The sequence below is a fragment of the Podarcis vaucheri genome (genome assembly GCF_965113315.1).
Source record: "Podarcis vaucheri genome assembly, chromosome: 12".
In the NCBI taxonomy this organism is placed as follows: domain Eukaryota; kingdom Metazoa; phylum Chordata; class Lepidosauria; order Squamata; family Lacertidae; genus Podarcis; species Podarcis vaucheri.
In genome coordinates this window covers 56,338,040-56,364,970 of record NC_138750.1, presented here as the reverse complement: position 1 = coordinate 56,364,970, position 26,931 = coordinate 56,338,040, and the positions used below count along the sequence as shown (strand labels likewise).

The following is a 26,931-nucleotide window of genomic DNA, read 5'->3' as shown; positions in this document are numbered from 1 at the left end:
GCACAGTGTTTTCCCAGGGCACGAACTGGATGGTGTGAGCTACTGCACATGCTCCAGTCCTAGACTTCGTTTTAGAAATTCTCCTAACTAAACAGAATTAACTGTCAATTATTAATTGGGAACCAGCAGGATCATCCCCTCTGTCAATGTTAAAAAGAACAACCACAGAGAATAACAAAGAATCCTCGCACAGAGGTTTACTCAAAGCATATGGAAGAGAAAAATAAATGTTTTGAAGTATTATTGAGACACAGAGAGAGTTTCACTCGGTTGATGACTGCCAACAGACACACCTGGACAGAGAAAAGGGCCTGGGAAATAATAAAGCAGCCTCTTCCCTCAGGCAGTATTGCAGGTGTCTTCATTTCAACATAATGTCGAAAGAATGCGTTTTTTAAAATACGAAAACGTCACATATTTTGAAGTCATGTCAGGAATTTTGATTATTCCTTCCCCCCACCCCATCAGTTCTGTCCTACAACTCAAAGCAACTGTGCCTGCTGAATGCTGATATTCTTTTAAAAACTGGGGGGGGGGGGCGGACCTTGAAGATGTTGCTGAACTACAACTCCCATCACCCCCAGAAAACATGATCAATGGCCAGGGATTATGGGAGTTGCAGTCTAACAAGACCTGGAAGGCCAGTTTCAACACACCTGCTTTGAAAGTCCTCTCTTCCTGATGAGAGCAGAACTTTTTTCATTCTCTGAAAAATTCTAGAAGCCAAAAGAAAATGAAAAACAGCATATACTACTATATACCTTGAGTATCTTTTATACTGAGCTTTTACCTGGTATGCAAATATATTTAAATTAGGGCTGCAATTGGCTAGATTAACTGAGTTAAAAGCTTCTAATCCAATAAAAAGGGATGCGGATGGCGCTGTGGTTAAACCACAGAGCCTAAGACTTGCTGATCAGAAGGTCAGCGGTTCGAATCCCTGCGACGGGGTGAGCTCCAGTTGTTCGGCCCCTGCTCCTGCCAACATAGCAGTTCGAAAGAACGTCAAAGTGCAAGTAGATAAATAGGTACCGCTCCAGCGGGAAGGTAAACGGCGTTTCCGTGCGCTGCTCTGGTTCGCCAGAAGCGGCTTAGTCATGCTGGCCACAGGACCTGGAAGCGGTACGCCAGCTCCCTTTGCCAATAAAGCGAGATGAGCACCGCAACCCCAGAGTCAGTCACGACTGGACCTAATGGTCAGGGGTCCCTTTACCTTTAATCCAATAAAATGGTGTGCCACCTGATTAGTTGGGTAACATATGAACAGTATTTTAAACTTGTTCATGAAAACTGCAGAAAATAAGCTCCATTTTAGAAGAGATATTCTCCCTAGTCTCACAGTAGGAATCTTTCTTCTGAAAGGGATACCTACTACAAAATATTGTTTGGTGTTGTTGTTTTTTTACCAATATGCAAATTAAATATACAGATTACAATACGATACGATAATCTTTATTGTCATTGTCCCACACAGAACAATGAAACTGAAAAATCTACATTAGTTAATCAACTAAAATTATTTAAACGAATTGTTGGACTAATTGGAATCTGATCAGTTAATCTACTAATGCTACACAGTCTGGGAAGAATGTTTTTTTTTAAAAAAATACATTCTGTGCATGCTCAGAAGCACAGTCTTAAATCAGGCATTGCTTGGTAGTGGGCGATGAAGGGACTAGCCAGTGGTGAGAGCAAACCCACTTGCTGTGCACACATCATAAATTTAAAGCAAACCTCCCCCCGCCCCAAAGATTCCTGGGAACTGTAGTTCGCACCTCCCCAGAGCTACAATTCCTAATACCCTGAAACCATTACCCCAGGATTTCTGTGTTGTAGTGGGAACTGTAGTTCGCCCCTCCAGAGCTATAATTCCCAGCGCCCTTAAGTCCCCCAGGACTCTTGGGGTGTGTATGCTGCCAACCTGTGCGGCGCATCACCCCCCGCCCCAGACAAGACACGCTTCCCCCCCCCTTGACCGAGACTACCCGCTTTGCAGTAGCCAGCGTGTCCCCAATATCCGCGCAAGCCCCGCCCAAGCCACTCATTTTCCCCGCCCCTTTCGGGGATCGAACACGCCCCCCGGCCCAAGAACGCAATCAGAAGCAAGTCCCGCCCACGCCACTCATTTCCCCCGCCCCTTTCGGGGATCGAACGCGCCCCTCGGCCCAAGAACGCAATCAAGAAACAAGCCCCGCCTCCGCTCCCTCCCCCCCCCGTTCACCCAACCCCTCGGACGCAATCAGCGCAAGCCCCGCCCTTAACGCCCACCCCGGTTGGACGGGCCAGCCTCTTCCCCCGCCTTGACGGACAGCCAGCGCTCGGCCACGCCCCGTTGTTTACCGCTCAGGCAGGCAGGGAGGGAGAAACGGGTCGGGCGGGCGCGCGCAGTTCAAACCGCCCCCCCCCTCCCGCCCGGCGCGAGGCGCCCGCTCTCCTTCCCGCCTCCATGTTGTTGCCTGAGGGGAAGACGCCGCCGCCGCCGCCACAAGGAGGACGGGAGGAGGCTGAGGCGGCTGCTGTCCCGCGCGCGGCGGGCCTGAGGGGAAGGCAGCGGGGGCGGGCGAAGCCTGTGGGGCGCTGAGGGGAGGGGAGGCGGAGGAGGAGGCGGCGCCTGGGACTGGCGCTGACAGGCGAGCGAGGAGGGAAGGCGAGCGGGAAGGCGGCTGCTGCTGTTGCTGCTGCTGTGGCGCAGCGCGGAGACCGGCCTCCTCCGCAGGCGCCGCTGCCTCCCCTTCTCCCCCCCCCCGTTTTCTTCTTCTCCCCCCCCTTTTTCCTCCTCCTCCCCCCTCCCTCGGACTCCCCCCCCCTCAGAGCTGCGTCGGGGAAGGAGGGATGAGATAATCCCCGAGGGGAGGGGGGAAAGGGGGGAGGACAGGGCGGGTGGGGGCTTGATTAGGGGAGGGGGCACGGGAGGGGTGGGGAGCACCTCTAGCTCCTCCTCCTGGAAAGGGGCATTTTTTTTTCTTCTGGCGGGAGGGGGGAGGTAGGTAAGTTTAGGGATCTAAATAGAGGGGGGGGGGAGGAAGGAAGGTGCTGCCTCCAGATGAGGAGGGGGGTCTGAACCCTCTTTTTTTGGGCAAGGGGATTTTGGGGGGGAAATGATAGATCAGAGGCACGGTTTGGGGGGGTTGCATGTAGGGTGTTTTGAATTGGGTTTTTTTGGGGAGGGGTAATACAAAGCCTTGGCTTTGGGGTGAGTGCGAGTGGGGTGTTTTTTTTTTTAGGGATCAGCTCAGGGCAGCCATTTAGGAGGCACAGGACAAATTGGGGGTGCGAAGGTGAGCTGCCGCCAAGACCCCGTATCTGTATTTTCTCTACTGCTGTCCTGAGGTTGCTGTTCAGGCGGGTATTTTTGTGCCTGGAGTAGGGATTTGGAGTGGCACTGGGTTTTTTCTTTTAACTCAGAGTGGTACAGGGTTTTGCTTTAGGTGGGGTAGTCTTTGGATTTGGGGTTCCCTCCCCCCCATCTTTTTTTAACTCCCTCCGTTCTTTGAAGAAGGAAAGACGACAAGGCACTACAGAAGAGACCTGTATGCGTGCTGCCTTCTATAACATTTTTTTTTGGCTTCGTTCCTGGAGGAGTTCTTTTTTCACACATAAGTCTGCCTCTAGATTTCCTAAAAGGAAAACGAATATAAAGGAACCCATAAACGCACACCGAACCTGCCTCTGGGAGGGAAATAGCCAGGTGAAAACGCACTCTGTTTCCATGGACAACCCGTCCATTATCACCCAGGTGACTAACCCCAAAGAGGAAGAAATCCTGTCTTGCTCTCAGGATAAAGGTGAGAAACTGTTCTCTGTGGGTACACAATACTGTCCTAATGGTTGCGTACAAAATGGGCAAGCTTTTTTTTAATATTTCCTGTAATATTCCTTTCAGCATTGTGCCAGTGTAGACTCAGGTTGCTGCTCTGGTGTAGCACCTTGAACCTCTTCACTTAACTGTTTTGCAGTAAATTAAGCCATCACTATATCTATTGAAGTGGAATGCATTTTTGTGCCTTTCTGCGCTTTGTCTCTACTCCAATTGGTGTTGAGTGCAACTCGTGTAACCTTGTTGTTCCTCTGCCAGCTAGAGTTTGGGCCAAGTCCAAGCTCTAGGGAGGCAGACCTTTATTGAACTTAGTAGGATGGTTTTGAAATCTTGGCATTTGGGCACTGAGGAATTTGTGTTTTTTGGAAGAGGCTGGTGTAAACATTCTTCAAACTCTGGATTAAAATGATTGATTTGGAGACTTTTTGTTTAAGGTGTTTTGCGCTGAAACAGCTAAAAATGGTCAGGGAAAGCAATAAGGTGTACCAGTTTGGATGTAAAGATCCTACCCATAACATGCTTTGAACGTTGCCCTCCAGTTCAAAAACCAGGTCAAACTGTTTTCATTTTTCCTTCAGCAAAAGCAAGGCTTGAACCAGGATCAAGGTGGATGGTCAAAACTTCAGAATTTAAGGGGCGTTTTAGACCAGTGAAGCATGAAAGAAGTCATTGACTGTGCTCTCAATGTGTGGTGGCATGAAATGCAATGGGCAGTCCTTAAAAAAAAAAGGACATGAAATAAACCTGGTGGTACAAATGTAGTCACCTGAAAAATAATAAAGATTATAATCTTCCTCATGGCTGCAGATTTATTTTTCAAGTTGTTGTAGCTATCTCTTTTACTCTAGTGTACTGTGACTGCCCCAGTTCTCTGCTTGTTTGGTGTGGCTAATAGGTAATAATCTTTATCATGATGGCTAGAGTATCCTGCTGTGGAGTAGGGGTTTGATATTCTTTTGATTTTGGTTTACTTGTTTTAATTCTGTGATTTCCCTCATACCATTCATACTCATCATCACCATCATATAAAAAAGAAAGCCATTATTTTGAAACCAATTTAATGCTGTTAGTTAAAGCATTCATCCATGTTGGATAATCCTTTTCCTTCTATAGCGAGGAAGCTTTCAGATTTTTCAGGTTTCCAAACCGTTCGTCTTGTTCATCATGCTCCTTGTACATGCTCTTGTAATAGGGAGTCCTGTTACTAAAGAGACCGGTAATGTTTGCGTTGTTTTTGGAATATAAACCCATGTCTAGCAGATAAATATAGTGGTGGCAGTGGAAAATTAGGAAGAAATGTGAGAACTTACTAGCAACCTCTGTACTAAGGTGTTCTGTTCAGTGTGAACCGTGGTTAAGAGGGAACAGGCTGTGGGACTGCATGCTTGATTCCCTTCCCTGCCAGATCTTAACCAGGGTTAATGGTTGCTAACAGACACGATTAATACTAGCCACCGTTTCAGCTGGGGTTGGAACTTTGCTAGCAAACCATTATTAGTGTTAACTGATTCAAACTAGAGTATGAAACATGCTCATGTGAGTAGAGGGACTGGTGGGGAAAGAACATTTGATCTAGTGGCCTGCTCCTGATTTTTTTTTTTTTAAAACCCACTAAGATACAAGAGCATTACAACTGCACTGGCTTGAGGAAATTTCCTAGTACTTCTCACTACTGGTGTTATGCTGAAGCAGTTGCATAAACCAACACTTGTCAGAAACAGATGATTTAATTGAAAAACCTATTAAACGCAAGGAGTGAAGCAAGAGACCTTCTCCATCAAACTCTGGATATTGGAGACAATCAAGAGAGGACTGTCTCCTGTACGCTCTGCTTATAAGCTTCCTGGAAGTAGCTGACTGGCTACAGTTAGAAAGGCAGGACTAGATGGGCCCCCTGATCAGATTTAACAGATTATGCACCTGGAGACTACCCGTTAGGATCCACAAAGTTGGATTGCCTTGCTAACAGAGTCAGGATTGTGTCCCTCTTCTTCAATGCAATCTCATGCATGTTTATTCAAAATAAACTTTCACTGTGCTCAGTGGGGTTTATTCCAGCATTGGTGTGTTGGGTTTTGGAAGCTGGAGCCAGGGAGATGAAGGTTTGGTTGGTTGGCAAGCAGCACATATGTTCCCCTCTGGAGTTCTAGTGAAAGTTGGGACTTGTTTTGGCAGCAGGTGATGGAACTGCTCCAAGTGCCTAAGTGGCCCACCACCAAAATGCCCAGCCACAACTTCCTCTAACTTGATGCTAGTGAGCTGTAAAAAGAAATTGCAGAATTACACAACAGAGGATTTTAAATTTCATACTTGGGGGGTTAGTGTATATAATTTTGTGGGTGTCCGTCCCCGTCCCCCCCGGTAGATTTTTAGATTAGAGGGTGGTTTCTTGAAATGCAGCAAAGGCGGCGGGAAATAACTGCTTGTGCAGCTGTCTTTTTTATGTTGGGCCTGTTTCTACAGCTGTTTATGATTCTTATTTGTTTGCTTTGTCTCCTCATCACCATTGCCAGAGGGTGATGAAACACTCGCCATGGTGAGCGTGGGGAGTGGAACGGTGGACCCCTGCTATTAGTGAAGCTTTAGTAATGTGCAGGTGTTGACACATCTGCCTGCCAGTTTCACAGGTTGCCATCCAGAATTCTCATTTTTGCTGAGGTTTGGAGTAGGTAAGAAGAGATTTTGTTGCTCTTACCTTCTCAAAATCACAGCACAAATAGGAGAAAACCCTGCCTACCAAAGCACTTGTTAATTACAGCAAATGGTATCTTCATAGTAGGCCAAGTCAACATTCATGGACTATTTATCCACATACAATATTGACTTTGCGGATGGGCAGCTAGACAATTTACAGCATAAGCTGTCTTTGGAGCTGCTTTATAAGTTTTTGTATGCTTTCTTCCTCTTGAAAAAATTTGTTCAGCATTTTAGCTTTGCTACAGATCTAAAGTAGCTTAGGAGATAGAAAGTGGCTTGCCCAAGTTCACCCGGTGACCTTCATAGTTGAACAGGGATTTGAACTTTAATTTCCCACATTCAAACTCAATACTCTAGACCAGGCATAGGCAAACTCGGCCCTCCAGATGTTTTGGGACTACAATTCCCATCATCCCTGACCACTGGTCCTGTTAGCTAGGGATCATGGTAGTTGTAGTCCCAAAACATCTGGAGGGCCGAGTTTGCCTATGCCTTCTCTAGACACTATAGTATGGAGGCAAATAACACCGCTTGTGCTCCATATAGATAGCAGTTGGTAAGCAAGCCTGCTTCAGACCAATAGCTGGCGTAGACCTTCTCATGATGTGGTGTCATCATGTCACACAAAATGGATATGGGCTGGTTTTAAAGAATGACACAGTTACTGGTCAATAATGGTCACTCTTGTTGCATCAATGGAATAAGTGAATTCTTCCCAGCCTAATAAAGAAGTTGACCCATATTGATGTACACTATTTGGGCTAAAGCTCTTTAATTTATATCAGAATTTGTTAGGATCAGACTCATAAAATGACTTAAGAAAACAATGGTTTACATACAGTTTGTGTTAGTTTCTAAGTGTGCTCTGAAAACTTGATGCTAAAGTAACAGAAAATCAACTACGCATGCATGTATAAAAATACATAGTTTTTATATTACAATATGAATGTTTATATTTCCAATGGAGGGTGTGTGTGGGTTTTTTTAACAAAACTGTGTTGCATAACAAAATTTCCATTTGTAATAATACAATGAATGGATACAGTGTTGATCAAATTTCTCATTTTCAAAGTTGTAATCAATGTAACTGTAAGGGCCATGTAATGTATATGTGAGCATGTGTTAGAAAGTCAGGTGAACCTGGAGACATTTCTAATCCAATACTGGAAAAGTATTCCAAGTTGTTCTAGAGACCAACTACATGTTCTAGAGACCAACTAAATAGGTAGTTTTAAAAATGGTTTGCTGTGAGTGAGAATTGGGACAATGGTGTTCAAGGAGGAGTTTCCTAACTTTTCCTTACCACACCATAGTCCTGAGACAGTCCACATAACAGTGTGTGTATTTCTGTTATGTGTCACCTTAAACTGTTATCTGTTTCAAGCCATTTTGAAGGAGTTGGATAGAACCTGCAACAACGAAATCATAGCCTCATGTGGATATTGTGTGTTTAAATGGTCAAGCAATACATTAATAAAGCATTGCTTTCATTAATCAAAACCATTTCCTACAAATTACATCTCTTTGCTATTACAGGCCTTTAACTTTGTAAACATCAAGAGATTGCAATTTTGATCCTTTTAAGGAGATACAAAAAGCTTGTTTTTTGCGTTTGTTTGTATGCCTTATCTGTTTCATTCTACATTACCCTGCTTTCAAAACGTGACCCACCTGTTTAAAGTTACAATTCTTTGGAAATTAATCTTCACAGTTTTATTAGCCAGACTTCAGAAACTTTCTTTATTGTGAACATCATTGTTGGGCTATATCTTCTGTGCAAAATAAAAGTGCTGCCTAGCAGCTTAAGTATAAATTATACACAAATCATCTCCTGTAGCTTCTTCATGCCACCATGTTGTCAGCTGTGACCTACCCTAAAGGATGATCAGCTCTCTAAGCATTATAAGGCCAGCTATATAAATTCAGGAGTAGCCAAGAAAGGAAGGGGACACTTTACTACAGTAACTTTTGAGAGGGCGCCTAAAGGTGGGAGGTGGCTAATGAAGAGTGAATGAAATGCATGTGAGCTGAAATTGCTATGGCCTGAGTGGTAATTTGAGTTTTTCAAAGCATATGTTGGAATGTAACAGTGCCTTCCAAATAAGTATTAAATTATATGAACCCATTAGCATCACTGAAATTTTTTTTAGATCTTTTGAAATTACAACTGAATGATATATTTAAAAAATGGCTCTAGGCGATAACAATAATGAATCAAGTACATAACAAATTTAGTACATAATGCTCCCTCCCCAACATTTTTAATGTTTGTATAATAGGCTTTGTATAATGGAAGTCGAGGTTATATGATGTTTGGTTTGTTACTCATTAGGGTAAAGCTTTTAAGATGCTGAAAGCAAAACAAAAGAAATCTACATTATGAGAACAGTAATGCTGTACTTCATCATTGGCTAGAGTTCTAGGTGTTAACAAAACCATTTGGGGTGGGCTTTTCCTTGTAGGCTACCTTCAGCTTCAGATACTTATGATTAATGTAGGGCTTTAAACACACAGTCATAAACTTCTCTGTAATTTTAGATGTGCAGGCTTCAGGCTTGCAGGTTCTACTTTGTGAGGTGTTCCCCCCCCCCCAGATCCCTGAGATCCAAGAACCAAAGCCTGACATGCAAAATATAAACACATAGAATTAAAGAATTCTCAGTCCAACAGTTTGTTATGAGCACCACACACAAATCTAGTCATGCAGACCCCAAGCTTTTGTTATTTCAGCAGTGTAGTTTGGGAAGAGGGGAATAAATTTGTTCCTGCTATTGTGAAATAGTTGGGAGTCAGAAATCTTTACTGATCTATTGTAAACCACTCAGAGATCTAGCAGTAGATCCAGGTTTACCTTCTGCCCACTTCTGCTGTAGTTTACCACAATATTAATAAATAGTATCACACCAGTGTAATTCTCTGCAGGTGTAAGCCTTGTTGGTTCAATGAGACTTATTACCAAGTACATGTGTATAGTGAGGAACCACTTTTGTCCAGAGGACCAGATCCCAAAGTAGTCAATTTTCTGCATGCCACTTTGAGAATTGTGTCATATGTTGTAAGGTGCAGGAAAAGTGGATATGACCCAAAGCCAGAAGCCAGACAGGCCTGATTAGGCACAAGAGCCAGAGGTTCCCAACCAAAGATGTATATGATTGCAGTTTGTAAAGTGGCTAGATGTGTTCTAGACCTTTAACGTTACTTATAATAGCAAATTGCTATTATATAATAAAATGCCTAGTTGAAACATCACTCATGGCAATGAAGCAGATCATCTCCTGCATACAGAATTGTGTACAAGTGAATATCAGTCTGCAAAACACTTGAGTTGTTTGCTTAGACCAGGTCTATATATATATATGTAGTGGAATAAAATATGACAGGAAACTAGGAAGCTGCTTTATGCCAAATCAGACTGATGATCCGCTGAATTCAGTAATGTCCACACTGACTTAGAGCAGCTCTCAAAGCTCTCAGACAGGAAGTCTTCCCAAACCTTAAATGGAGATTGAACCTAGGCACCTTTGGCATGAAGATGTCCTTCTACTGAGCTATGACTGTTCCCCATTTCAGGTCAGCTTCATCCGCATTTAGCAGTCCATGACTGCGAACCAGTGGACAAATGTGTGTCATTATCAGATCTTGATTCTAACAGCCCATTTATTTATTCTTTATAATAACATTTATATGTTTATTTTCTCTTGAAAGCCCCCCCCTCCATGTGTGTGTCTATATACACACACACGGAGTACCCATAAAATACCAGAGAAGCAAAACCAAATGTATAAGAGGGTGAGACTTAGTAGTTTCAAAGCATAAAAGTATCAATGAATTTGTGAATGTATAAGTCTAAATGTGGTGTTTGCTAACTGCAGACACATCACATCTTCCAGAACTACAGTCACTTCTTTTTGCCTTCAGCGAAACTTCCTCTCAAAAATGCATTAGATGGGCAAGAGAGTAATGTTAACCAATTATGAAATGCCCACAATAGACTTTTTAAATATATGTCTTTGAAAATTTTATAGCCAAGGAACAATTTACTTTCACTTGTGTCCCCACCCCCTTGTTTCCTGGTGGATTACGACGAATCTTCCTACTCTTAAATATTGCTAAGGAGCTGCTGCTCCTTCCCTAAACTGGGGGATGTTATTTGTTTTCCAAGTACAGTTTGAGTTCTGTATTAGTTGTCCGCTTTCTACTTTGGAAAAATAGCAGCTTTTAAAATACAAATGAGTCATCTTGGTTTGAGCTGTTCTGTGTGTGAGCTGTTCTTCCCCCATCAGTAGTTGAGGGAGTTGTTCCTTTCTTAATCCAATGGCCAGGAATCCTTCTAGGAGTTTTTAAGCCGAGTGTGATTGACAGATTTAGGGAAGAAAACTTGGATTGGTGTAAAAGTTTCTTCAAATAAGACGAATTGATCACATTTGACAGCTTTTCCGTCTGTGTTTTTATAACCTGCAAGCTGCATGTAGATAATCTTGTGCGTGTTGCATATTTGTTCCTACATGAGAGTTTTACCAGTTTCAAATAATAACCAGTGGAAAAGTGCTCCCCCAGCACACCCACAGATGTATAAAATTTCATTTTCTGATAGTAGAATCCTATACAGTCCCTCACTAAATTCAGTGGGGCTTACTCCCAAGTAAGTGATTGTAGGGTTGCAGCATAAAGCTACTTAAATCCAAAGGAAATCCTAACCCTCCCCCATAGCTGGCCTAAGTGTATCCCATGGAAGGAAGTTTTCATTATGTTTGGCAAGTCACTGGTTATACATAGTTGCCACCCTTGTGCAATAAAAATAAACCTGTACATACTTGCAACAATTTTTCACCACTTGTCCAGTTCAGCTATTTTAGGATATTCTAGTACAGCCTGAGGATTGCTGGTTTTGGAAACGTTATGCTCATGCTAAAATTACCCAGGCAGCCTTAAGAACCTTTCCATTCTCATGTTGTCTTCCTGTTATCTTGTAAGCACTGTGAAGGCAGAAGGTTTATATGTAGTACAAACTTGCTTAGGCCACAGTGTTGCTTAACTACAAAAGTGTAGAGTCTTGGTTTCTGCAGATCTGGAGCTTGAGGCCCAAATTTTGGGATGGTGGCAGGCCTGAATCTTGAAACGCAGACCTCCCTCAATCACTTGTAAAACAGGGAGTGTAGGTAGTATATAATACAAAAAGAAATATTTGGGTGGAGTTGCTGAACGTCTATGCCTGCTGCACACTATTCCCTAAAGCGCTTTTTTCCATTAAATGGAGGTTATGGGGTGCTAGGCATTGGGAGAGAAAAAGAAATGGCAGTCTGGGGTCAGGTTCCCTTTCCTGTCTGCCACTTTGGTGTCTTAAAACCTAGACACTTTTTTTACAGATGCTTTGAGGGTCTAGTGTGCCTTCTTATATGTTTTCACATTGTGAGATGTGCACATCTTCCAGCTCGCTGCTGTGTTTTCCTCCCCCCCCCCCCATACTTTTTTTTTTTTAAAAAATGTTGTTGCTCTGGAGCTCTGACCAGAAAGTGACCTAGTGTCCTTTTCTTTGCATCTTTCATTCCGGCTCTTAATTCTTGGTCAATTCTTGGTTGGTATCCTTGGGGAGGTTTTTGTTGTTGTTTCATTGACAGAATCATTACTGCTCCATTAACATTGCTCTTCTCTTGACTTCTTCCTCTGCAGAAAATGATGGTGTTAGTATGCAGCGTTGGTTTACAGGTTAACTGTTTGGAAAACGCTTTGAACTGATGTTTATGTATATGATTATCTCCCATAAATGCTGTTATGTTTTAGTCTTGATGGTAGCAGATGTTAGCTGTGTGTGCCACACTTAGCTAGCCAAATTGCCTCTAGAAAGAAACATTTGACTTGGGGTTACACAAGGGCATCATAAAGATTGCTGTAACATTCGCAGCTGTTGCAAGAGCTGTCCATTACAATAACTGCAATCAATTTAACGTGTATACGTAGGATGCCTTGTAGCAAGGTTAAAGGTGTTTTACACTATTCTCTGAAAAATGTGGAATGGCATTACCAGTGCAGGCATGAATTCTTCCTAATACTGGATACTTAAACTTTCTTTTTTCTTCAGTAAGTTTGCAGTTCAGATAGGGGGTAAGATGCAAGGAGCTGGCTGGTTGAAGGTTCATTAGTATTGCAGTAATAAAAATGAAGGACACTGCAGCAAGGAAGTGAAACTTGGCCCAAAGTATATTAGCTTCGTCAGCACTTTGGCAGGAAAATAAATTATCTGAAGTTTAGATATCTTGTGTTTGAAACTACCTTTATTGTCATCTTAAAGGAACACTGAGTCTTTAAATTCTTTTTTTTCCTTTACTGAATATTTTATTTTATTTCAAGATTCAGAGTTACACTTTGTCACTCAACAGTCATAATTCTATTCTACAATACTAATGACTCCCCGCTCACCCATCATAAATGTTTATAATCATGTTTACATACAATTGCATTTTAAAATTCTGTCATATCCAGTTTCATCCTTTGTAACAGATGTCTTGCTATGTTCTCCTATTTTTTTCTTAGGGTATTTAAATTTAAATAAAATAACCTGTGTGTCCCACTGTTTTCAGTATTAACTGAGTATTGCAGTATTAGTTTCTCCCACTTCTGTTTGCCTTTGTTGTAGGCTATATTGTTCCAATGTGGATATATGATGCCTGGTTTATTTTAAAGCACTTCTATGCTGCTTAATATTTCAAAAAATATCTCAGTTTTTCATTGAGGTTCTGCTCCTAAGTTCCTTATAAATCATTTGTCTTGTGATGATGCTTGCTTTGGTGGTGGTGGTGATCGGACTTCCATGTGCTCTTGTGTTTCTTGTTGTAGAGAGCATTGAGACTAATCTAGCTTACTTGCAAGGGTATCATGCAAAGTATACACATGCACAAAAGGTCTGTGGGGTGAGTAGGCAGAGGGGAGGGACATTAAAAGTGACTCTACAAGTTTAACATGCATTTCTGACCATGCATGACATTGAGGTGGAGAATCTTAAGAGAGGTACAGTTCTCAGTTAGATCCAAATAAGCTGCTTTCTTTTGAGTCAAGCCTGTGATCTACATAGTCCAATGTCATCTACCCTTTCTAGGATCTTTTCTGGCCTGTAATCATTTGACTCATGACCTTGGACTCTGGACCTAGAATCTTCTATCCTCTCACTGATCTGATATGCCCCATCTGTATACATGGGTGCTGATGGTGTTTGTATCTTAAGCAAAGTGGGTCAAATGTAGGCCACCGATGCTTCAAAACAAGGCAAATACTTGTGCTAAAAACTAGTGTGGACACAGTTTTTAAAAGCACAGAAAAGCACAATTGATATTGTAACCAAAGAATAGAGGCAGCAATATCATTGCAATTTGCACATTTACTCATTCATGTTTATGTCATAACAACTAAACTGAAATGGCTATATTCAAAATAGCTGGGACGCGGGTGGTGCTGTGGTCTAAACCACTGAGCCTCTTGGGCTTGCCAATCGGAAGGTCAGCGGTTTGAATCTGTGGCTGTGTGACAGGGTGAGCTCCTGTTGCTCTGGCCCAGCTTCTGCCAACCTAGCAGTTCAAAAGCATACCAGTGCAAGTAGATAAATAGGTACCGCTGCAGTAGGAAGGTAAATGCCATTTCAATGTGCTCTGGCACTTGGTGTGGTGTATTGCACCAGAAGCAGTTTAGTCATGCTGGCCACATGACCCATAAAGCAGTCTGTGGACAAACACCGGCTCCTTCGGCCTGAAGCGAGATGAGTGCCGCACCCCACGGTCACCCTTGACAGGACTTAACCATCCAGGGGTCCTGTACCCCTTTATCTTTTTACCTATTCAGAATAGCTCTAGATAGAACTCTAATCCACATTGGGGGATAAGGCTAGTAAATAATTTTTCGTGAGGTGACAGTGTAAGCCAGAATCATTTTGTGTGTATGCCCCAAACTAGGATAAAACAGCTTGAAACTTATCTAGTTTCCGTTACTGCTATAAGCAAATATGCTGAAATCCCAGGGACTTCTCTGGATATGCAGGCACTTTGCATTAAGGGTTACTCAAAGCAATTTGCAAATATAAAAGCAGCAATGATTCAACCAAACTAAAAACAGCAGCAAGAAGATGAAAAGTTAGCGCTAATCAAAAGCTTGTTTAAAAAGGGATGTCCAAGTGGAATACAAATTAAGGAGCAAAATAAACCTAACCTCTTTGGGCATGGAATTCCCCATATGGAGCACCACAACAGAAAGACCTCTGTCATGTCTTGTCACCAGTGTTCAAAACTCCCATTGTTCTAGGTGCATTTTGCAACGGAATTTCATTAGTGCAAGCAGTTTCTGATCTCTGGGTGCAGTACTGTGCCTAAAATTTCAGATTAAAACTGCAGAGTAGAAGGAAAGAATGACCTTTTCCTGCTTCCCCACTTAAAGCTACTCTCTGAAGACATGAGAAAAGAGATCCTCCTAAGAATATTAGTGTGGTGGGCAGATGAAGGACTAGACCATATGAAAAATGAGCATCTTATTTTAGCTGCAATCCATTTTCAGCTTTGTATTCTTGTTATAAAAAAGTGTTCCTAGACATTCCTTTGTTGTGCCCATAACCTAGGTTTAAGATGCCATTTAGCTCCTGGCTTTCATATCTCAGTTTCTAACATTGTTTGTCACCAGCTTTGCTTTGGGGGATGATGGGACATACAAGAGTGATGCAATGGCTAACCTCAAAGGATGGGCAAATTCACATAAGGATATGGACTAAGCAGGAGGAGAGTGTCTTACATTCAAACCCTAGCTTTTAATGCCCGCAGTTGTGATTCCTCTGAGGCGCATCAGTTTATCAAATTTACCATCCCTCTTTTTTCTGGGTAGTGTGACTGTTAAGTTCTAAAGGAAAATGGCAATCTTCCAGTTCAGTGGTGCGTGGGAAGAACCTAGCAGCGTGGGGATCATGGTGTAAATGTTTCCTGCTCAGAAAAATGTCAATATGTATTAACATAAAAGAAATTGTTTACGGTGTAGGAATGAGGATGCATTCATGTCAGCTAATAATACGCTGACTTCATCTCCCAGGAGTTGTTAACACATTGCCAAAAGGACCCTGGGATTGCTGGGACTCTCCTAGGCCTAGTTGGGCTATCCTCCATTAAACATTTCAAGTTTCTTTCTATGACTGCCCCTAGTTTAACATCATCTATCTGTTTTTATGAGAATAGCAGTGGCGGGTGGACTGGAAATGACCAGCAAGCCAAATCCTCATCTACTCTGCCCTGCACAGGTCAGGGCTTGCATAGTACTGTGCACAGACCATAGCAATACAGACCTGCCTTAGGGAGCTTACATAGCCATTGCTGCCCATATTCCTAAGTTTCACTTTCTGTGTTTGCTAGTTATAGTTCTGTACTCTGAACACCTGTGTCACCCCCATCCCCGATTCTTACCCTGCTCTGAAACCTTACTTGCCTACTAATGCACTTCTTGCTTCTGTTCTCCATGCCACTGCCTTGCTGCTCTCTTCCAGTGTTCTGTCCAGCTTTGAGTCTTCTGATTCTTCTCACCCACTTAGACTACCCAACTGGACATGCTTTTGCCAACATTCTCTTCCATCTACAGCCCTGCAGAGACCACCTGGTTCCTGTGCATTTAGTTTGGATGTTAAGATGTTAAGATTATATATCTGTTCATAAAATGACTCTTTTAATCATGGAAATGGACTCCCATTTTAGGCCAGTCAAGGTGGTTAAGTATATTGTAGGTGCTTTGTCAACATCTAAAATGAGGTTTTTGTAAACCATAAGCAAACTGCTAGAATTAGCAATGTTATGACATTTAGTCTGATCCTTTTACAAAGTGGGTGGGAACTCCATAGAGACTGCAGTGACTAGTAGGTTCTTTAATGTGAAGAAATATGAATCACTAACGGCTATTCCAGATCTCTGGTCTGCTCCAAATATCAAACATTTTTTTGATTTTTTTTTGCAGTTTTTACAATGCTAGTCTTATTTATTGAAAGCTTGGTTTTGAATGTTATTAAAAATGCACTACTTTTAAAGATGCACTATGAAAGTAATGAAAAGATGCACTATGAAAGTAAAACCTAAAGCTAGAATTGCACTTTGTTGTTATATTTATTTAGGGCTGGGTCATGCATTTCAAATTGATCTGCTATTTTATATACATATAAAATTATATGTATATAAAATTATATATATATATATATGTATATTTTATATACATATATATATGCTTTCGTAGATTTTCACGGGTACAGGAATGCAGGTTTTGGTGTCTTCGGGTGTCTTCCCGTGTAAGAGTCGGGGTGTCTGGGCAACGTTTCGACGAGGTCTCGACGAGTTCCAGTAACAAGAAGCCGAAAGCACCAGCCTGAAGATGACGAGTGAGACCTCGTCGAAACGTCGCCCAGACACCCCGACTCTTACACGGGAAGACACCCGAAGACACCAAAACCTGCATATATATATATATATATATATATATATATATATATCCCCACTTCTCTGTTATGTTAGATAAAGGATGTTAATAAAATCTTTTAGTGAAATAAAGCTAACATTCTGCTGGATAATACAGTACTCATAGCATGATTTCTCCAGGGGCAGCACTGGAGAAAGTAGCTGAGCTGGTGTGAGAGAGTAAGGTGAGAGCACTCCCCTTCTCCCCACCACTAGCTGAAGTGTATTCCACCTTAAGCCAGAAACATCCAGCAGCTTGTGACAGCTGAACTGAAATACTGACTCACCAGCTCTCTAATTACAGTTGCCCACATGCTGCAGCAGGGCGCTTGGCTCAACCTTCCCTCAGGATGCTGCTTGGAGTAGGAGATAAAAGTCCAGTTTGTGCTGGGTGGACAGTTGGTGGGCATGCTGCCACTTGGGAAATAATGAGGAGTGGGGCAGCAACCTTCCTGATAAGTGACAAGGGCTATTTTGGGAACCCTAAGTGAGAGGCAGAAGGGGGGGGTCACCCAAGGATGGTAGACTAAAGTCAAGGATGCTCCCAGATGATGGGTGGCAGAGTCTGCCGTTTTATTAAGGTGGGAAACTACTGGATTATCATCAGCCTAGTTCATATGGTTACACACCTGCACTTTAATGTGGCTGCTGTGCTGTATCATTGCACCTTAAAACTGCTGCTGCACTGCAAAAGTGCTGGATGATTGTTGCATATTGCACATTGGCACTTTAATTGCCACTGTACTGTAAAACTGCTGGAGGATTAATATAGTTCATGCTGTGCACAATTGCAATTTAAAATTGCTGTTGCGCTTTATATACGCTGTTGCAAAAAGAAACTGTACCTTAGGTTTTGTAAGAAGTGCCTTTTGAAATGGCATACCTGCACTTTAATACAGTGATATCTCGGGTTAAGTACTTAATTCGTTCTGGAGGTCTGTTCTTAACCTGAAACTGTTCTTAACCTGAAGCACCACTTTAGCTAATGGGGCCTCCTGCTGCCGCGGCGCCGCCACTGGAGCACGATTTCTGTTCTCATCCTGAAGCAAAGTTCTTAACCTGAAGCACTATTTCTAGGTTAGCGGAGTCTGTAACCTGAAGAGTCTGTAACCTGAAGCGTATGTAACCCGAGGTATCACTGTACTGATTATCGCTGCTGTTGTGCTAGCTGCTGTAATTTTAACTGGTTAAAAAAATGGTGGCAGAAGAGAGATTTTCTGTAACTTTGTAAGTTACTTTGAAATTTTGTTTCATGTTACATTAACTACTATGCAGAGAAACATTTTTACAACTTCATTCCCTTAGTGTCTTCTGAGCAGAGATGAGATGTGTTTGGGCTGTAGAGCTGTGGGGGAAGGGAAAAGTGTGATGTTGTTACCCTTGTCAGACCCTGCATAGTCATGCTGGTCCACCTAACGTGTTGGTCTACCCTCTCACCTGGTGATGCTATTGCTAAATGTCAGGTAGGTGGAGAAGTCTTCCCCTTTTGGGATTTCTAGCTTTCTGGACTCAGTGCGTATCCCCAGAACTAAATTACTCTTGGGGTCCGGTATCACCACCCACAATGGAGGAGTCTGCTCCAACCTGTCTTTTACATAGAGTGACACGACCTTTGGTATTTCCTATCTATGCTTCCTATTGAGTTTATATCCAGGGATAACGGTGTCCCACTGGTTTTCTCCATTCCATTTGGAATATAAATTAAAGAGAACTTTTCTTTAAATGTGTATATGAAAAGTTCTAAAATAATGAAGCTTCCTAAGCCGTTGGTAAAATCCTTGTGTTCTTTTAATATGGTGTAAGATTTATGGATGCATCACATTTTGGTTGTCTTGATAGCATCGGGCACTTCCATGCCACATACTGTACAGTCATATCTCGGGTTACAGCTGCTTCAGGTCGCGTTTTTTTTTGGGTTACAGACCGCCGAAACCCGGAAGTACCAGAATGGGTTACTTCTGGGTTTCGGCGGTCGTGCATGCGCAGAAGCGCCGAATCGCAACCCGCGGGTTGCGAACGCTGCGGGTTGCGAATGTGCATCCCGCACGAATCACATTTGCAACCTGAGCATCCACTGTAGTTCCCTTTTAGTGGTGTACAAAATATTTCAAAGTTCCCTCTGTCATGATGAACAAGCTGCTGTGGATGGTGTAAAGCAGCATTACTGTATTAATAAGATGCAAGCCTGGGGGGCAGGAGAGTACTACCCTGTGTTTGTATGCTGGTTGGAGAGGAGAGCTTTTCTTCCACAGTAGCTAAAAACCATGCGGGCTGGCGGAGGAGGGACAGAGTGATTCATCAGTCTTCTAATGGGCTGCTTACTCAATCTGCATGGAATTCAATTCACTCACTTGCGTGAGCAGAGGCAGCAATATTTCTTAATGCCAGTTGCTGGAAACTGCAGGAGGGGAGAATGCTCTTGTGCCGAGGTCCTGCTTGCAGTTTTCCCATGACATCTGGTCAGGGCTGGGCTAGATGGGCCATTGGCCTGATTTGGCAGACTGTTTTTACGTTCTTACAGTCTTAAACTTCTGGTCACCTGTGACTACCAGGAGAGATGTAGGCAAAATCATGATGGACGAGGGACGCTTATGTGGTTCCGCTTTCTAACTTGGAATTTTTCCTCGTCACGTGGCTCCTTACCTGTGTTTTAAAACTGGAAATGTGTAGAATTTGGTGCCTCTTTCTGATCTCCACACTGAGTACCCACAGTACACATGTTTGGCCACACAAATGTGAAAGAATTGCTGACACTTTTCTTCCTGGAGGCGGATAATTTCATTAGGAAGTTGTGATAACTGTAGCCTTCCCCACCTTCCTGTTGAAGTCAAAACTTAACTTGGTAGTTTACAGATGATCTCCCCCCCCCACCTCCCGCATGTGCTAGTGTTAGCAAGAGTGGTGGTTTGTTTGGTTTTTTTTTTTAAAAAAATGCTGGTAGCTTTAATGAAGCAAGGCTTCAATCTGCAGGATTAAATTTGAGGCCCAGCTTCCTGTGCAAGGGAAGCTTGAGTGTGTATGAACAGCAGAGGCAGCCAAAAGGAAAAAAGGGTAATTGGACAAACATAGAAGGTTCAGTTTACTCTGGCATTGGCCAGCTACTGCTTGGTGGACTTCCTGCCTTGGGAGGAGGCTGACATTTTGGGCACTTGATGTCTGTGAAGCTGCTGTTTGACCAAGCCCAATTAGTAAGCAGGCAGCTTATTTTCTCAAAGCAATCTGCTTTTACCTCTCCTAAAAGAAAGAAAAGAGAACATGGGTAGGCGTTTCACATATCAGTGTTGGGGGAAAAACTCTGATGAAGTATGGAGATCCTCATATTGAGTGTATAAAACAAATACTGTTGATGGGAGAACTCTGTGTATTTTGGAAGAGTGGCGAGAGGATTATAGCCCTTATTTTGAATTGAATTCGTTTTCTGCATTAAAGCAGCAATTAAACACATGATTTAAGTTCTTTAGAAAGATAATTAGGAGTTCCTATTAAACCTTTGTGCCTGCTTTTTCACACAGATAGTTCATATTATTTTGTCATGTACAAAGTCTTCCGTTCCCTTTAGGTGGGTATTCCACAGCATTGCATTTCAGATTCAGGTCAGTGACTCCTGTTCTTAGCAGATGCAGCTTCTACTTCTGCTACAACCATCTTTTCCCACCTTTGTATTTTAATATCCCCTTTCTTGCCAACAAGCAGGATCAGAAGATCAAAGAATCCTGCAGCCTTGCAGCTGTCCTTCAACCTAGATTTCAGTTCCGATGGTAGGCAAAGGTTTGCTATTCAGCCATCTAGTTTTTACATGCTGCAGTCCCTTCCACTAGCTTGTTTTTGAGGGAGCATCCTTTTAGAAAACATTTCTTATGACTTCTCAAGATGCTTCAAAAGGCTCCTGGTGTTTTAAGGGGAAATTCCACAAAACACCTGACCCCTGAAATTACACTCTTGCAGCATTGCCCTTCTGTATTCCATGCCCTGACTTGGTAGTGCCACCTTTCATGACTAAAAAAACCAACAACAACCTGACAGTTCATCCTAGATCTTCTACCCGTCATCTGGTTCATTCAGGATGGAAGGTTACTTATTGTGAGACTAAGAATGGCTTGCATTTCTTTATCCCTATTTGCTGAACAGGCAAGGGAAGGTGACTTTGCAAGAGGCAAGAAGGGGTTTACCATCATAGCAGGAACCTGCCATGGGAAATTGTAAGCAAGTTTCATCCGCAAAATTAATTCACCCTTCAGTCAGTTCCAATAAACAGAGTGAGAAGTTTTGGCTGCACGATTCTTGTACCCTTCACCATTCACTGCCTGCAATGGATCAGCTGAAAACATACCCTCTTCCTTGAGATTGCTTCAATTTCTGCTCCAGAGTGGCCCCTACAGTGGAACACAAATGTACAACCTTCACAGCAATATTTTTAGAAGACCGTAGGAACATGGGCAGGTAGTACCGTATTTTTCGCCCCATAAGACGCACCGGCCCATAAGACGCACCTAGATTTTTGGGGGGGAAATAAAGGGGAAAAAAATTATTTCCCCCCCAGGTGCGCTGCGCTACACCAGGAGCTTGGGGCGTGCGGAGCTCAGCGCGCCCCAAGCTTCTGCATGCCGGCAAGGTCTCCGCTAGCGTGGGAGAGCCTGGCGCCTCTCCCAGGGCTAGCGGACCCCTGCGCTAATCCAGAAGCTTGGGGCGAGCTGAGGTCAGCGCGCCCCAAGCTTCTGCGTGCCGGCAAGCAGTCCGCTAGCCCTGGGAGAGCCGCGGGGCTCTCCCAGGGCTAGCGGATCGCTGCACTACACCAGGAGCTTGGGGCGTGCTGAGCTCAGCGCGCCCCAAGCTTCTAGGTGCGCGCAAGCAGTCCGCTGCCGCCCCAAGCCTCGCGCACCCGGCAGGAGGTCCCACCGGGTGCGCGAGGCTTGGGGCGGCAGCGGACTGCTTGCGCGCACCTAGAAGCTTGGGGCGTGCTGAGCTCAGCGCGCCCCAAGCTTCTAGGTGCGCGCAAGCAGTCTGCTAGTCTTGGGAGAGCCGCGGGGCTCTCCCAGGGCTAGCGGATCGCTGTGCTACACCAGGAGCTTGGGGCGTGCTGAGCTCAGCGCGCCCCAAGCTTCTAGGTGCGCGCAAGCAGTCCGCTGCCGCCCCAAGCCTCGCGCACCCGGTGGGACCACCTGCCGGGCGCGCGAGGCTTGCAGGCATTCGCCCCATAAGACGCACCCCGATTTCCCCTTCATTTTTTGAGGGGGAAAAGTGCGTCTTATGGGGTGAAAAATACGGTATCTTGTCTGCATGGTGCCTTTGGCAGGGACGAAACTAGGCTCATTTTCACCCAGGTCATAGACCCAGTTTGGCGCACCCACCCACATTTGCGCACACACAGAGGTTGGAAGCCTCAATGGCACCCCTCTGGAGGCTTCACCTGGGGCAAAAAAGCTGGCTATCCTGTAGCTACAGCTCTGCATTTGGAGCAATTTTATCAAGGCTATGTAGTTCATCCATGCTTTAACATACTGAAGCTTCTATAGCCCTATTGGAGTTGTGAACAAACCTTTACAACCTATTTTGCATCCACGGAAGGGTATGTGTCATTCTGCCAAGGAAAGGTATAAGTTGCCAACCTCTGCTTTGAAAAGGCACAAAGAATTTAGGCATTCAAATATCATGCAGCCTATCTTTAAGCCTGATACAGAAATATATATAGTAGACTTCATTTGTATGACTTGCAAGGCGTCTTTATTTTCATTGTGGTCAAAAACACTTTGCTGTTATCATTAGCAATCTTTTAGGTAGAGAGTAGTTTCAAAATTCAGGAGTGTTCTGCAGCACACTTAAGTTATTTCTAGCTTGCACAGTAATAGGAATTGAGTGCTTTGGAAGAAAAGAAGATACCAAAAGCAGTGAAGTTTAAACTGAATCTCTGGTGAGAGGCCACACCTTGCCGATTCCAAATGCTGCAAACAAGCACTGTGTGATGTTTATCTCAATCCTCCTCTGCTTGAGAGCTTCCTAGGGGCATCTGTTTGACCACAGTTTGACATACTGCTGCTTAAGATGGATCTTCAGTCTGATCCAGGATGGTTACTGTACTACTGTTATATCTACTGTCTTGAAATACCGTACACTGGTTTTGCAGTGCTTAGACCAAAGCGTACACAGTGGTTAAGAGCGGTAGTCTCGTAATCTGGAGAACCGGGTTCGAGTCTCTGCTCCTCCACATGCAACTGCTGGGTGACCTTGGGCCAGTCACACTTCTTTGAAGTCTCTCAGCCCCACTCACCTCACAGAGTGTTTGTTGTGGGGGAGGAAGGGAAAGGAGAATGTTAGCCGCTTTGAGACTCCTTAAAGGGAGTGAAAGGCGGGATATCAAATCCAAACTCTTCTTCTTATTTGCCGCTTGGTGAATAAGCAATTGAAATTTCAGTGTATTGTCTTAACTGATACAAATCTGTTCGCAGGCTAATTCTCATCACGTTTTAAAGATGTCAGTGCTGTAGAAACTAATACAATGTAGAGAGGAAAACCTTTATGTGAGCAGACCTCCCGCTGTAGTGCAACCATTTTCTGGCTGTCCCAAAGTTAAAAAAGAAAGTATAAAGCTGTTGTCAGAAAACTTCTAGTTAGTTTTAAGGCTCATTTTATATGTTCAGCAGAAGCCGTTGGTAAGGCTTTTCCTGAGCTCAACCACTACAGACCACTGGTGGGGATGGCAACTTTCATATGATTGTATTGTACATCCCTTCTCACAGTAAAATATCAAAGGAGATGAGGCTGAAACTTTTCATTGACGTGCCTACTTAGAGAGTGTTCTTAATATGGGTGAGTATCAAAATACTTATTGGGTTGTATCCCATCTGGCAGAGGAATTCCCCATCCTATCCGCCCCAGTACAGGTCCCTGCTCCCTCCAAAAGACCTCTCCAGTGCATCAGGGCTCCCAGGAAAGGCGTGGGATAGTGGGCCACAGTGAGCATGGGAGCACTGCACTGGATGCAATCCTTGACAACTGCTGAATGTATAAACTGATCCTCAGATGCCTTTCATGAAGACTGTTAATGATATACAAATGACACTGGAATCCCTCTTTGGCTTATCCTTACAAGATGATAATGTCTGATGGAGCACTATGTTTTGCTCAGCCTTCTATTTGTTACATGAAATAAAATCCTGAGTAATCACATTCTGTTCATATATCTCATTGCTTAGTTTGCATGTCACCCAGTAACAAAAGGCTGCCATACACTGACAAATAAACATAGAGCCCCTTCTCCCTCCAGCAACTTGGTAAGAAGACTGTACTTTGACCATGTGTTTTATCTGATCCTAATTGTGCCCCCTAGTTTTGGCCATAATACAGTGGTACCTTGAGTTACAAACGCCTCAGGTTACAAACGCTTCAGGTTACAAACTCTTGTAACCTGGAAGAGTTACCTTGAGTTGAAAACTTTGCCCCAGGATGAGAAAGGAAATTGTGTTCTGGCGGTGCAACAGCAGCAAGAGGCCCCATTAGCGAAAGCACGCCTCTAGTTAAGAACAGTTTCAGGTTAAGAACGGACCTCCGGAACAAATTAAGTTCATAACTAGAGGCACCACTGTACAAACACTATATCGCAGTCCTTATTCCAGTGATTGTGTTTATGCTTTCTTCTGTCTTAGTAATATTGGACTAGTTTCTGGTGTATGTGTATCTGGTCTGATTTAGCTGACCAGGCAGTTATTGAACTGATTCTGCAAAATTGTAGACCATGACAAGTAATGGGCTCAAATAGCAGCTTGGACAAATTAGCACTTTTATTTTGCTATGGTCTGATCATTAGATACCAACCTCCAGTTCTTATTCTGCAAAGGGGATTAATAAGCATGTATCTCACTGTGGTTGTTGGGGAGAACAATATTATTGTAATAATAAATCCTTGTCTGGGGTTGCTGTTACTTGAAGATGCCTCTTATTTTTCAGCGGCCTTCATTCACAAATCTTGCAAGCTTTCCCCAGAAACTAGGCTTGCATTATTTAGATCCCTTGTGACTAAACCAAGAGATTGCAGGGTGGGTGAGCTTTCATATATGTTCCCAAACATGTTAACATGCTTGGATCATGATTGGAGAGAAATCTTCCACATTCCCAGAAGTCTATCAGATATCTAGGCGACCAGGCAGAAATAAAATTATCAGCCTTTGTTTAGATAATAGTGTAAATGAGTGAAAGGCATCTCGCTGTGTAAATGACGACAATATTTCCCCCCCTCTGCATTTATGCAATTGGCTATTGGCATTGCTTTTCATTAATTTATGAAAAGTAGTTAATTATATAAGCACAGCCTCATTATTTGGTACTCAATCAGGAAAGTTTCAGGCATGCTGGGAGCAAATAAGCCTCCTCATTGCAATTCCCTCCATTAGCTGGCTTTGTAAAGACTTCAGAAGAGTTCGTTAGGGCTCAATTAGGAGTCAAGCAGCCTCAAGGATTGCAGGTGGCAAGCTGGTTCAGGCATAAATTGCATGGTTTCCAGAAGGCTTTTCTGTAACAGTTTCCCAAAGCTCTGGCAGGGGAAAACAGCACAGGCTGCGGCTGGGTAACAGCTGACCTAAATTTTAAGAGGTCACTTTGGATTACTTGGGGCTTAAACTGTGCTTATTAAATTAAATTTCATTACAATCACACTATCATTTTACTTAGTAGTGGTACGCAGCGGAGCCTTGGCCACTAAGGCTGCTGTTTTAGTATTTTAACCTTTGTATGTTTTATAGCAGGCATAGGCAAACTCTGGCCCTCCAGATGTTTGGGACTACAATTCCCATCATCCCTGACCACTGGTCCTGTTAGCTAGGGATGATGGGAATTGTAGTCCCAAACATCTGGAGGGCCAGAGTTTGCCTATGCCTGTTTTATAGTGTGGGTGCCAATTTTTCTTAATTTTCTTGCTTTATCTTTTTGTAAACAAACTGAGGGGTGTTTTTTTATGATCAAGCGGTGTATACATTTATTTTATTTCCCTAATCACGGTTCCTCTCTAATGGGAGGCTGTGGTTTGTGAGGAGGAGTTGGCAGTGCTAAGAGTTCAACCCATTAAGTTGCATCACACTTTGAGTAGAATATTGCCTGCACATTTTCCTTCTTAGTAAGCCAACGGGAAAGAACATCATTGTCTTTACACCTTCCAGAAACACAAGCACACCAGAGGATCTGGAGACTTAAATATTCTCTTTGTCATGAAGTGCTATCTGTTTGTAAAAGTGCAGTGCTTAAGCATCCACAGTAGTTTGGTAAGGGATGAAGGAGAAAGAATCAGAACATTTTGGCCACACCCTTCTGATCTGTTGTCAGCCCCACCAGATCCAATGGGCACCAGCCACTGTTGGTAGTATGTTTCTGCACTGGGACCAATATTCCAAGTGTGGGAAGCTCTCTTGGACTACGTCGTGGAAGGATGGGTAACAAAATTTTAAATTATTAAGATGTTGTTTCAAACTTCACAATGGAAACATTTTATTTACTAGCTACTAATATTGTATATCATCAGCTGATTCCAGCTGACCTGGACAATCAATCAATCAGTCAGTCCCACTGTAAGATAAGCACCCAATGTAGCTTAAAAAAACAACCCCAAATATAAAAAATTAGCATTGAAAATAAAATAAAAAACCTTATTACAACATTGGTAGCATAAATGAAAGATAACATAGGAGCCAATGCCAAAACTGAAAAAGGGGAAATATGTTTTTATTAGGTTGTTCTTCAGGCTGTATTTTTACAAAATTAAATTAAAAAACCGGGCTAGAACCTTGGATCAGTTATCAGCTTTTCCAGTTATATGTGGGAGAACATATTCTATGGAAAACATATTTAGCTCTTCAGACACACCCATAATCTTGCAGCCTAAAAAGTTTAAAACAAACAGAGAGAGAGTTTTATAAACTTCCAGCATGCCTCCTGGTGGTGAGTTGGTGCTTGAAAGCTCCTTTGCAGATGCTGTCA

The 26,931-nt window shown here is 43.1% G+C and overlaps 1 protein-coding gene across 1 annotated transcript in view; it reads left to right on the top strand.

The window, feature by feature from the left end:
* Nucleotides 1-2,944: 2,944 nt before the first annotated feature.
* The window catches only part of CTDSPL (CTD small phosphatase like), a 74,696-nt gene continuing 50,709 nt past the window's right edge, over nucleotides 2,945-26,931 (top strand). Inside the window, exon 1 of the mRNA XM_082192596.1 lies at nucleotides 2,945-3,785. Within this exon, the coding sequence (XP_082048722.1) occupies nucleotides 3,533-3,785 (253 nt within the window). The 5' untranslated portion in view covers nucleotides 2,945-3,532. The remainder of the gene's footprint in view (nucleotides 3,786-26,931) is intronic.